The 12,678-nt window shown below is 34.2% G+C and overlaps 2 protein-coding genes across 2 annotated transcripts; both read left to right on the forward strand.

Moving 5' to 3' along the window:
- Positions 1–2,351: 2,351 nt before the first annotated feature.
- Positions 2,352–4,272, forward strand: LOC100649868. The gene is made up of 5 exons (XM_048409456.1): positions 2,352–2,390; positions 2,928–3,044; positions 3,110–3,227; positions 3,776–4,040; positions 4,104–4,272. Exons 1-5 carry the CDS (start codon positions 2,352–2,354, stop codon positions 4,270–4,272), a joined length of 708 nt encoding a protein of 235 aa, XP_048265413.1.
- A 7,469-nt stretch (positions 4,273–11,741) lies between these two features.
- On the forward strand, positions 11,742–12,543 carry LOC125385812. Its single transcript, XM_048409457.1, has 3 exons — positions 11,742–11,826; positions 11,898–12,031; positions 12,396–12,543. The coding sequence occupies exons 1-3, from the start codon at positions 11,779–11,781 to the stop codon at positions 12,541–12,543; spliced, it is 330 nt and encodes a 109-aa protein (XP_048265414.1). The 5' UTR covers positions 11,742–11,778.
- The last annotated feature ends 135 nt before the right edge of the window (positions 12,544–12,678 follow it).

Raw genomic sequence — 12,678 nt, forward strand, 5'->3', positions numbered from 1 at the left:
TTCTTTTAAAAATAAAGATGTCTTTACATTTTTCTTGTATTTCATCGTAAAGCGTACCTCGTTTTACATAAAAGAGTTATTTAATCATTTCCTATAAGCTTTAATTTTTGGAAGATAATTCTTTTTTTTGGAAAAATGTTAAACATGTTTATATCAGTCCTCTTACTATATCTATACTTATACCTTACTATATTTATACTGTTTATATCACTCTTCGGAAATATATTTTTAAATTTTATTTTTAAATATCATGAAAATAACGTGTCATTACACGTGTTAAAATTGTATTACATATGAAAAGTAGGAATATCAACTCAAGATATTTATGTCAATACTCGCCTGAGTCGACATCTCAGCTGTTAAGTGCGGAGAGGATTAAAAATATGATCGAAATCTAAAGAACCACGAATATGCCAATTTCAATAAATCTTTACTTAAACGTAAAAAGTATGTCTGTTATTAGTGATTTGTGTTTACGTACATCTACGTACAGATATACTATTGTATAATAGAATGCTGCTAATGCAAGCTTTATGCAGCGTCGTTATAAAAGAAAGAGAATTTCGAAAGAGATTAACAGATCTAACTCTTACCTTTTTCTTCAGGAATCTTACTGGCCGAGGCCAGTTTTTAAGAATTGAAATAGAAGGCATTTATGACTCCATGTAAATAAACAATGATTATTAATAAGAACTATTCTCATACTATATAAATTACTTGATTACTATATAAATCATTTGACCCTAAAATATAAAATAGTATTTGATCCTGAAATCAAAAAAAAATTGGATCTTTCATGATATTGACTGTCAATTTATTGATACAGAGAAATTATAAATAGACCTCCGATGTTTATTGCAAATTCGTATTTTTATCAAAACGACTAAAAATGTGAAACATACATAAAAATAGAGATTTATTTTCAATAAGTTCAGATATCACAAATATCACTAATATAAATTAAACAAATAGCTTGGATGTTTTAGACATTTTTTCTTATTACGTGTGCACAACTTTTGCACTTGTAAATATTTTATAAATGCATATACACCCGTGTACTAATTATAAACGCAGAAACTACTTAATCATTGAAAATAATCATCCAAATACACCTGTCTTGAATATGTTGAACATAATGAAATTTTTGGATACATTACGAACTCATTACCTCTCAAAGAATTAATATCTTCGTATGGCGGCTGTGAATTCTTCCAGCACATTGAAAATATTCGACTGTCTGAATCAGTTTCCAATTTTCATCTTCAATTCTTCTTATTTAATATAGATTGTTCTTTGCAGAAACAAATCGCCATAGCACACTTCATCAGCTAAAATTCGAACATTAAATTAGTTTTGAGAAGTTGTCTAAATGCCATTCTATTAACACACCTTATAATATTGAATTTCCAATTTTTCCGAGAAGTGACAGAACAATCTGTTATTAAACTGATTTTAAACACTTCAAATGTATATTTATATGAGCGAAGTTTTTATTTTCGAATCATCAAAGTAATTTCTTATTACATGGGAATGAAAACGACATATTTCCACGAAATTAGAATGAAATAAAACAAGTTAGTATGAGACTCGTATTAATATAAAGCACGTTATTATAATGTTAATCTGCGTGTTAGTTAATTGAAATATATGTTATATGAAATTGGTTGCAAATCATGGTGATATATTGATTATTTATTATTAAACATCAATTTATTATGCATTGCACTAATGAAATGTATACAATAATTGTTATTCGTGCACTTATTATCGAATTTACTCATTACTTAACGAAGTTTCAACACGGAATAAAATTACGATTACGAAGTTTGTGAAAACAACTAGACACTCAGAATTTCACTGTCTTTGTAGGTCTGTTGCAACCTACTACATTACATTATGTTACCTTTCACGATATACCTAAAACTCTATGTTGTCGATATACAATTGTATATCTAAATATCGCTCGTTCCCAACATCTGTGACATACATACATAATATAAGAATGATGAGACAGCTGATGAGAACAGCTGCTGTTTCTTTCTCCAAATGTAGTGATTAAATATTTATAAAGTGCATGGAACATATACGTTGCATTAGTGACGTATGATTAACTGTAATTTAAGAATGGTAGCACTTTATCGTATATACATTTTTCATATACATTATAAGGTTTCATTTACAGTGTGTTAGTAATGATCTACAGAGTTGTCGAGCGTTGAGTTGGTTGAGATCAAGCTTTTATCATGAACAGAGCCACATTAGAGACGCGATTCTTGAAAATAACGAAAATATTTGCGAAACTGGGCGGGATTTGGCCAGATCAAAATAAAATAAAATTCATTTTGTGGGCTATGGTGCATATTACCATGGGATCGTTTGTCGTTGTACAGGTACGTATCTATCAATTTATATAACAATTCACCTATATTACAACACGATATTGGTAACAAAACGTTCCATGATAGTAACGCAAATCATTTTCCATTACTCCTCTGTTATAGCCGGTATAAAATACAAATAAAATCCATACATAGTCCTAATGATTTTCATTTCAAAATGTAACTCTCGATTTTAAAAGAGTTGTACGCAAACAAAAGAGAAGGAATCCTGTAGGGTTGTGTAAAAAAATTCTCGGATACCGTAGATAATTTTAAGAAGACATGATTAACCCACTAATTAGGTGCTATCATTATTAAAATTTCACACCTAGCGAACTTTTCTTTTTGATATCACTTAGAAAAGGACGTTGTTACTTTTAATAAAATAATAAAGGATAATAAAAAAGTTGCATTTGTTTGAAGTTTAAACGATTGATTTCTAAAATAAAAAGATGTAAATAGCGATTACCTTGATAATAACCCTTAAGGGCTAAAGATAGAGGTAAAACTTATAAATAATTAAGAGTATACCATTAACTTTAATCCAAGGTAGCAAGAGTCGTACATATAGGTACTTTGGAAGTCGTAATAGAGCAGTCGTCCTTAATAGGTGCGACAATTCTTATGATCATAAAGCATGGTAACTATATTCTGAACGCTGAAAAGGTAAGAAAGTTCTTGTCAGTCATGACATTCTTTCAGTTTGCATACCAATCTTATAAATATTATAGCTCAAGTCCCTTTTGAATGACATGTCTGAGGACTGGGCAATCGATCGATTGAAACAAGAATTTTCCATTATGACAACATACGCTAATAGAGGAAGCATTCTTGCCATGTTCTACTTTGGTAAGTTAAAATATGTACTTGCAAAGATCAATCGCAATTTTAGTCGACAATCTCATTAGTATACAACAGATTGATCTGGCTAACACTCATATAGATAAGTAAAATGTCGCGATTATTCAATAAATACATAAGAAAATTTGAAGGGATAATATTGAAAACTGTTGCATTTTCGATGTAAAAATACGTAATGAATAGCAACCCGCTGTCGTTTCGTGATATTTTTATTACAAGATAAAATAATTAACAAGAATAATATAATAATGGGTGCCGACTGTCCACACTGTTCATTATCTTACATTTTGTAATTTAATTAATAGAATATGAATGTTTATGTATTAATGGGAAAATCAGAGCTGCTAAAATGTACGAAATGCACGTGATATGTAGGAAAATAGAAAATGTCCAAAGAATAGCACTCAATGCTTTGTAATTTTATGAGTGACATAGATCTTTTTTTATGTCCTATCCTTCTACATACGTTTGCAACTATAGGTATGTATTTGTATAAATATCCATAGTGAATTAAGATAGTAACCATTTGTTTTCAGTAAACGCGTGTATATGCGCATTCCTTTTCTTACAACTGCCATGGACAATGCGTCTGGTACACTTGATAAAACCACACAATACATCGCCACCCATGTTATACACTGTACCAGCATACTATTTTGTCGAGGATGACCTCAAATATTATTACTACATTCAAATATATCTGGGCCTCGCTATATATGTGGTGTTAATCGTGTTCATCAGTTGTGACACCTGTTACATGGTCCTCGTGCAGCATGCTTGCGGACTGTTGACTGTGGCTGGGTAAGCAAATCGAAAATTTCCTCCATATTTCAAATGTTATCGAATAAATTGTACTGTTTCTAGATATCGCTTCAAGAATGCTATCAACGAATTTTCTTTCAATACGAAGATTTCTGAAAAGAAGGTGAAGGAGACATATGACAGAGTACGCTTCTCTATACAGGGGCACCAACGGGCAATAATGTCAGTATTAGCCAGCGTCTCTAACTGTTATAACCAGGGACAGTTATAAACAAAACGACTAAAGGTTGCAGTATAAGAATTAGTAGATAAGTTTATCTGGTTTTGTTTACGAATACCCGCAATATATGATCAACATGAATATAGTTGCCGATAACTATTATACGTGGAAGAATTCTTTTTTGGTTACAGATAAACATTATCGACTAACGAAATTTTTCTTACCGACAACCATTATAGATGAGAGAATTCTTTTTTTTTGTACTGATATCCATTATCGGTGACGGAATTTTCTTTTTGATTACTTGCGACTATCGTTAATTTTTATTAACATTTGGATAGAAGAGCTTTAACCTTTTAGGTACGATGCGCCACTATAATGGCTTTCGCGGATGTTGTCTTATATTACGATGCGCCACTATATTAGCTCACCCTACCGACTCATTCTCTCATCGTTTGAACTAAATGATCTCTTTCATTTGTCTTGCCTCATACTTCTCTTGCCCTCACAACGTTTTATAACAGCGTTAACAATATGCAGACAAAATATATAATATTTATGCCAGTCTCAGGTATCAATTGTTGCTTCTCGTTAATATAAATATACCATTATTAGATGCTCTTATTAACATACCGATACGTACCCTTATAATTTTTTAGAATCTTCAACCTCAAAATGTCGCTTCAAAGTTGAAAACGAAGAGCGATTTGAAAAACACTATCGCACTATGAGTGTGAAAATTGTGACGTGGGTCTATGTGGTACCGTGCTTTAAAATATATCAAATTCAATTTATTATTAATTATTAAAGTAAATTATTAAAGTTAAAGTATATGCATCATATCTGTAAGAAGAATTACAATTTAGTTATTAAAAACTTCGTTCCGATATGCTAGGGAACAGCATTATCCGTCACACATTGCAGTGTTGTATCATTTACGTGTAATTCACGTTAAACTCTGTCGTACAAAGAAACAGTTTCACGCAAAATTCAGCCGTACCTAAGGGATTAAATATAATTCTCTATCACTTGTGGGGTATCAGTAATGTTAATGGAAATGAACGATGGCTGAAAGTAGCCAAAAATGAATTTCGTCGATAACGATTCGATAAGGATTATTGGTAAAAGAAGTTCTATAATCCATAATGATTATTTATGACCAACAAAAAATTCCGCCATGAATAATGGTTACTGGTGACAAAAAAAAACAACATCTGTATTCTCTCATATACAATGTTCAACTACAGATATAAAAAAATTTAAGAGGTGATTTTTGCAACTAAAGTAAGATGAAAATGATGAATACAGCAAGGTGGTATGTCGTGATAGGTGCAGAAGGAATACTCAGATATATTCAACAATAAATATTTATTTCACAATATATTCTGGATGTACACTGATGCGCGGAACTCGCGGTTACTATTAACGGTGCGCGATTCGCGGTTAGCAGATCGGCTATTGGTCAATGTGCTTTGATGCGACGGGAGTTCGGCGATGATTGCGCGAGATGCCGAAGACTTGACTCGGACCGTGTAACAACCGTTGTATATCGACTCTATGTAACAGACTGACTTTCCGTCACGATGATGCTGTGAAGGAAAACTGTGATGGGGTGTGTCTAAGGATGTGAGATCATCGGATTCGTTGAGTAAAGCTTTGATTCGGAAAGTGAGGGAAATGTACGTCACTGTTTATTGGCTAATTTTGTACTGGTCGTTGGAAAAGGATGCTAACTGCCTTTGAGAGGAAGTTGCTAGTGAGAAGCGTCATACGTGAGAGAAAACAGATTTCTCGTGTGTTCCCGTAGTAAGTGGTAGACTTAGAGACTGATAAATAAAGACTATTTATCTCTTTGGAGGACCTTAACTAAAATAAATCCTAAGATTTATAGCGGGTCCTTAGGCTAGCTGAAAATATTCAGTACGAATGTATCGGCATCTGGCAATCTTCTTGTCCGCAGAATAGGGTCTTTGTGTCGCACGCCACAGGACAGAGACTGTTGGAAAGTTTACTGTCGAGTGCTGCCACAACAGAATTGCCTTTTGGGCTTTGTTTTTTAGTTATTGACAATTAAAAATTAGCCGAAATCTCCCTGTGCACGGGCAAACCTTCTTACATGAACGAAAGTAGGTCAACCTTGGTAGCAGGTTGCGCAGGGATCCTCAAATCGAACGATACATGGGCGGCAGCTTACCTCATACAAGTCGTGAAGAATAAGATTATGTCATTTGAAACTTAAACCAATCTTCATGATGTTTCGCAATACCTGCCTACTCATTAACATCTATAACAGCATATTGAAATCCATCATATGAAATTTTCGAGTAGTTTCTTTTAATCCTTTCCCTTCATAAATAATTAATATTTATACAAATTTAACACACGCATCGCGATCATCCCGTTCGCGTGTATCCAGAGAAGAATCACACACCCACTGCGAATGTGTTGCCTGTTAACAGAAAAATCGTAACGAAAATAGCAAAAGTTTTATATTATAGTAAACATAAATTAATATAGTTTTTTTATTTATTTATTTATTTACATTCTCAATTTGTCTATTTGGACATTTGGAAGAATTTTTTAGCGGTATTATTATCACGTGGGTGACTACCCCCAGCGGGGTACCATCCTCCCGTTTGCTAAGTTATATCCTTTGCGAGGTCTGCTGGGTGTTTCCCTTTTAGCCTTCTTTCCATATTTAAAGTGTTGATCGTTTCCGCTGCTACCCTGTTTGGGTGTGTTGCTAATCTTGCCTTGTATCTTTCCGCGAAGCTGCTGATTGCTTCCTTGACCGTTGGGATTCTCAAGTCCCTCCGTATGTCCTCATTTGTAACGTATCATAGGGCGTTTACTATCGTTCTAAGACTTTTGGCTTGCATTGTCTCTATTTTGTTTATATGGCTCATTGCTGCTGTCCCCCATAGTGGTATTCCGTACGTCCAGATTGGTTTTATGATCGCTTTACATATTTTTAATTTATTTTCTATGCTTAATTCGGATTTTCGTCTTGTTGCCAATGCATTTGTCTCCTTGTTGTCTGTATTTTGTCTATTATTGATTTAGTATGTTGTTTCCCTGTGAGTTGTGTATCTAGGTGGAGTCCTAGGTATTTGACTTGCTTTGTTTGTGCGTGCCGTTTTTGTGTGCGTGCCGTTCAGAAGGATGTTTGGTGGTATCTGTTTTCGCAGCGTGAATGTAATATGGTTGCATTTATTGGGGTTTGCTTTTATTTGTTTTTTTTGTAGTCACTTTTCTATTTTTGTGATATGTTCTTGTAGTAATTTGTCTGCCGTTTCTGGGTTAGTATGCCTAACTAGTATAGCTGTTAGTCGTGTATAATGTATATAGTATTGGGCCTAGGACGCTTCCTTGCGTTACCCCTGCCTTGATGTCTTTAACTTCAGAGTATGTGTCCTTGATTTTTATTACGACGGTTCTGCTGCTTAGGTAAGATTTTATTAATTGGTGTATTTGCTCCGGGAATTGTTTCCTAATTGTTTGTAGTAGACTTTCATAGTTTATTTTGTCAAATGCTTGCTCCATGTCCATAAAGAGGGCTGTGCAGTATTGCTTGTTTTCTAGTGCTATTATTATTTCGTTGATAAGCCTGTGCATTTGCTCTATCGTGAAATGTTTGTTTCTGAATCCAAATTGGTATTCCGGTATTGATTTTTTTATCTCTATTATTGTTATTATCCGGTCATATATTATTTTTTTCAGTATTTTGGAAAATACTGCAGCAGTGATATTGGTCTGTAAGATGCAGTTTGGTGTGGTCCTTTGCCTGGTTTAGGTAACATTTTGATCTGTACTAGTTTCCATGGTTTGGGAAAGTATTGGATTCTTAGTATTGCATTGATTATTATTGTCATTAGTCTTATCGCTATTGGCGGAAGGTTTTTCAAGATTTTGCCATTGATTAGGTCGTTTAGGTTGTTTTATCGATTATGTTTCTAATTTCTTGTGCTCTTGTTTTAGGTACGGTGTATTACTTGTCAGTTGAGGCACTAATGGTTTGCGCATCCTTATCCGTATAACATTTGAGGTTGCTGTTGTTAATATTATGTGGTGTAAATGTGTTGCACGGGTGGTTGGAGAATTCTTCAGCTTGTTCTTCGTTGCTTCTTGCCCATGTGTTATCCGCTTTTCTGATTGCTGGGACGGGTATTATTGGCTTCTTTATCTTTTTCGTTTCTTTCCATAGGGAGTAGTTGGTGTTCTCGTGTAGAGAGTGTCCCTATGAACTTTGCGAATTCGTTATTGTTGGGCTCTTTTATTTTGTTTTCTATTTCCTTTGCAAGTTTGTGTAGGTGTTTTTTGTTTTCTCGAGTTCTGTGTTTTTGCCATTTTGCTTTCGCTTTTCTTTTTTCTCTAATTTTGTCGAGTATTTCTTGCGGAATTGTTATTGTTTGTCTGCTGGTTGATCCGAGTGTAGTGGTTGTCCTTGTTGCTTCTTGAATAGTTGCTGTCAATGTTGCTACTGCCTGTTCTATGTGTTCAGGAATTTTCAACGGGATGTTGCAGTTTATTTTGCTTTCTATTATTTCTTTGAAAGTTTGCCATTTGGGGGATTTATTGCATAGTGTTTCTGGTTTGCTATAAAGGTTCTGGTTTGTTTCTGTATTCAATTATTATGGGTGTATGATCGGAGTTAAGCTCGAGGTTGCGTGTTATTTTTAGTTTGTTTGTGTTTAGTTCCCTTGTAACTGCAAAGTCCAGTAGATCTGGTTTTTTGTTCAGGTCAGTCGGCCAGTATGTCGGTGTTCCAGTGGATAATATATTGAGGTTATTGTTTCTAATGTATTTTTCCATTGTTCTATCTGGAGCTGTGGTAATTCTTGATCCCTGTGGCGTGTGCTTTGAGTTGTAGTCTCCCGCTGCGATGTACTTGTCCCTCCCCTGTTACTTTGTGTCGCGGAGGTACATATAGTGCTGACAACTGGAAGTAATTGCTGCTAGCTTGAACTGTAACGGTGGTTGCTTGTGTATATTCCTTGCTAACTTGGCTGTGCAAATGGTGTTTGATATCGTTTCTTATTATCACTGCGATCCCTCCGTGCGCTTTTCCTGAGAGGTGTTTGGTATCATATACGATGTAGTATGATATTTTCATGTAGCTTTTTGGAGTGAAGTGTGTTTCTGTAACAAGTAATATATCAATATTGTTGTTATACAGGAATGTTTTAGTTTCAAGGGCCCGTTGTTGTAGGCCGTTTGAGCTCCAGGCTGCTATTTTCAACGTGTCCGTTTTTATTTTTTGCTTAGCACGTTTGTAAGCAGTTGTAGCATGACTGTTATTTGTTGCTGTAATTATTTGCTGTCTGAGAACTGCGTTTTGTTGGCTTATCATTTTTGTTAGCATTTCGGTGTTTTTGATGGATTGTTTGAGCAGTTCCTTGATTTCTGTAGTGTTGCTGATGTTGTTGTGATTTTGGTTGTCAGAGGGTGGCGATTGGCTGATTACTTGCGGTTAGCTTCGGCTACCAAAGGTGTTGGTGTTACTATGGTTAGTGTTCATTGCGTGCTGTGAATTTGGTGTTGTCTCAGTTTTTGTGCTGTCCTGTTGCGCTTGTAAGTTATTGTATGTCCTGTTTCGCAGCGGCAGAAACAGTTTACGTCGAAGTTGTTTTCTGACTACATAGCCTTTGTAACTAGTTGGGTGGTTTCCATTGCAGTTGAAGTATTTTACTTTGTTTTCCTATGTTTGGACAATTTACTGTTAGATGCTTTTCTGCGCGTTTGACACACGCCGGGTTTCTATTATAGTAATTTTTTGTGTGTCCGTATTGCTGACATCGTATGCATTGCGGTATATCTTTTCTATGTCTAGGTGGCTTCGCTGTTACTATTGTGTTTAGAACTTTTTTAATTTCGTGTATATCTTTGTTGTTGTTTTTAGGTTATAACTCTATTAGAAATAGCGGTAATGGCTGCTTAGTATCGTATCTGGTTATGTTGTTTATTGATCTTACCTGGTGCCCGATTTTTGCTAGTTCCTCGCATACGTCGTCGCTATTTTTTTTGTGTGTAATCCCCTGATTACTGTTTTGTAACTTTTGTCGGCTTTGAGCTGGTAGGTGTGATACCCTGCGTTTTTCTCCTTTAGTGATTTTGTCACTTTTCTAAATGTTTCTGGGGTATTGGTTTGAACTTTGACTTGTTCTACTTTTATCTGTTTTGTAGTGTAGTTTTCTTTCCCTGCCGTGTTGTTTAGAAGTTCAATGAGGGGGTTTATTATTTTAGCATCTATGTAGGTTGGTGGTGGTTTAGCGATGCGGGTTGTTGGTTTTTCAGTTGGGGCTGTTACTGTCTCTTCTGGCAGTGCGCTAAATGAGTTACGGAGCGTGATTTCTTGTATCCATTGTTGTTTATCTGCTACTGTAACGTTCCTACCGCTTGTGCACGGTGTTACTTTTCGTTTTTTGCCGGAAGTTGCCACCTTCCAGCTTTCGTCATGGTGTTTTAGTTCATTGTTCTCGTCATTGTCTTGTGTTACTTCCATGTTTGTTTCGTTTGTATCTGTATTTGCGTGTTCTTCGTTTATTGGTTGTCTATTGTTGGTAGAACCTGTGGCTCTATTTATAAAGTATGTATCACCTTTAGTTGTTATTTTTATTGGTGGAATCTGCATATTCCACCATTTGGCGATGGGCGTTTACGTTACCGCTTTCTCTTCCCTCTTGCCGCACTTTCACTGAAGCACTGTTTCGCACATCCGTTTAGCTCGGCTGCTCAGGCAGAACGAGTAATATGTAGTGATCAGTATTTTATGTGGAAAATGTGTGTAGTTCATGCAAGACAGCTTTCGACCACTTTTAGTAATATGATGGTCATCGGGTATCAAAATGAAATTCTTTTATCCATAATGATCATCAGTAACCAAAAAAGAATCCTCTCATAAATAATGGTTGTCTCTAAAACAAAAAAAACATTGATTATTTATAACGGTTATTCGTAATGCTTAAAAATTATTTTTTTATCGTTTATTTTTTTGAAAAATCTATTCAAGATTTAGTGATCATTACCTGTTATTTAAACGATTTTATTTATTTTTTGTCAATGACCTTTTTTTCACAAATCCTAAGGATACATTTTTGGTCTCTGGACTTATAACGTAAATTGAAAAAAATATGATATTAGAATTCATATTTTAATTTTAATGACTTTGGGTGCGAATAACCACGATAAATGATTATGATTATTTTCGGTTAATGTTAACCATTATCGGCGACGGAAATTGTTTTTGGTTACTTTTGATATTCAATTACTTTCAACCATCGTCAACATTGAATTAGATAGATATCTTTTATAATTTCAGTTTTTAATAAATCATTTGAATGTTTGGTAATAATTATCTCCCATTTAAACAAAAATTAATCTTCTCACAGCTTTTTAAGCGACTGATATTTTTTGGTCCTATTTCGGTATTACATTTTCATTTCTAATTATGTATTTTTCTGAAGTACTTCTGTTGTAATCAAGAAATATTTTCCTTGATTTTACTTGTAAAACAGGTTTCTGGAAAAAATTGAGAGCGCACACGTTACATATCTTTTTATGTGTATGGGCATAATAGTCTTATGCGTTAGTATTACGATGGTACAGGTGAGCTTCTTTTAATCGACTTTGTATCGTTGAATATGATTCGTCAATGGACTATTATTGTTTGAAATTAGATCGCTACGATGGAAATATGTATGGATTTTTACAAGTTTACCAGCTTTCTGATTATTCAATTCTTACATTTGTTCTACCTAACGATGCAGGGTCAGTTTGTCATAAATTCATCCGATGAGATTTATGATGCAATGTAAGTATAACATATATTATAACAACATTCTCATTACTTGTAATCTTATCAACAACTTGTTTGGCTAATTAATAACGTAAAAGAGTAACAAATTATGACTATACATGTATATCTATACAGTGCAAAGCATGTTAAGTAATTTGCTAGTTCTTTTATTTATTTATGATTTTTCAAATTGTCCTCTATAATTTTCCTTTTGCAATTAAAATAAATATAAAATAATCATGCCTGCTATTGAGTCATGTAAACAAGAAACTTCTATTTTATTTTCGCTTCATTCGAGTGGTTGTTTGTACAACTGAAATGTTCATATTTAACATTTATTAATATAATAATAATTTATAGATTATAATGAAATTCGTAGATACGAGGCATCATGGTACAAGATGAGTACAAAAACGCAAGCATTATATATATTAGCGTTGCGGCGAAGTCTAACTCCATGCTATTTAACTGCTGGCGGTTTAATACAATTGAACATGCAAAGCTTTTCAGAAGTAATGTATCAATAATGTTATCTTCAATAATTACATTCCCTGTAACAATATTGGTAAATTTCAGGTGATAAAACTATGCGTTTCATATTATACAGTGTTGAGATCGACATGAAAAACGGACCGATATCCAGTGATTCATAGTAGACGCAT

This window comes from Bombus terrestris, chromosome 10, assembly GCF_910591885.1.
Source record: "Bombus terrestris chromosome 10, iyBomTerr1.2, whole genome shotgun sequence".
NCBI lineage: Eukaryota > Metazoa > Arthropoda > Insecta > Hymenoptera > Apidae > Bombus > Bombus terrestris.

Coding starts and splice junctions, on each gene's coding strand:
- LOC100649868 (XM_048409456.1), top strand. CDS start 2,352: ATGGTGCATATTACCATGGGATCGTTTGTCGTTGTACAG. Junction 2,391..2,927: donor GATCGTTTGTCGTTGTACAG/GTACGTATCTAT, acceptor CTTTAATCCAAG/GTAGCAAGAGTCGTACATAT. Junction 3,228..3,775: donor TCTTGCCATGTTCTACTTTG/GTAAGTTAAAAT, acceptor ATTTGTTTTCAG/TAAACGCGTGTATATGCGCA.
- LOC125385812 (XM_048409457.1), top strand. CDS start 11,779: ATGTGTATGGGCATAATAGTCTTATGCGTTAGTATTACGATGGTACAG. Junction 11,827..11,897: donor TTAGTATTACGATGGTACAG/GTGAGCTTCTTT, acceptor GTTTGAAATTAG/ATCGCTACGATGGAAATATG. Junction 12,032..12,395: donor GATGAGATTTATGATGCAAT/GTAAGTATAACA, acceptor TGAAATTCGTAG/ATACGAGGCATCATGGTACA.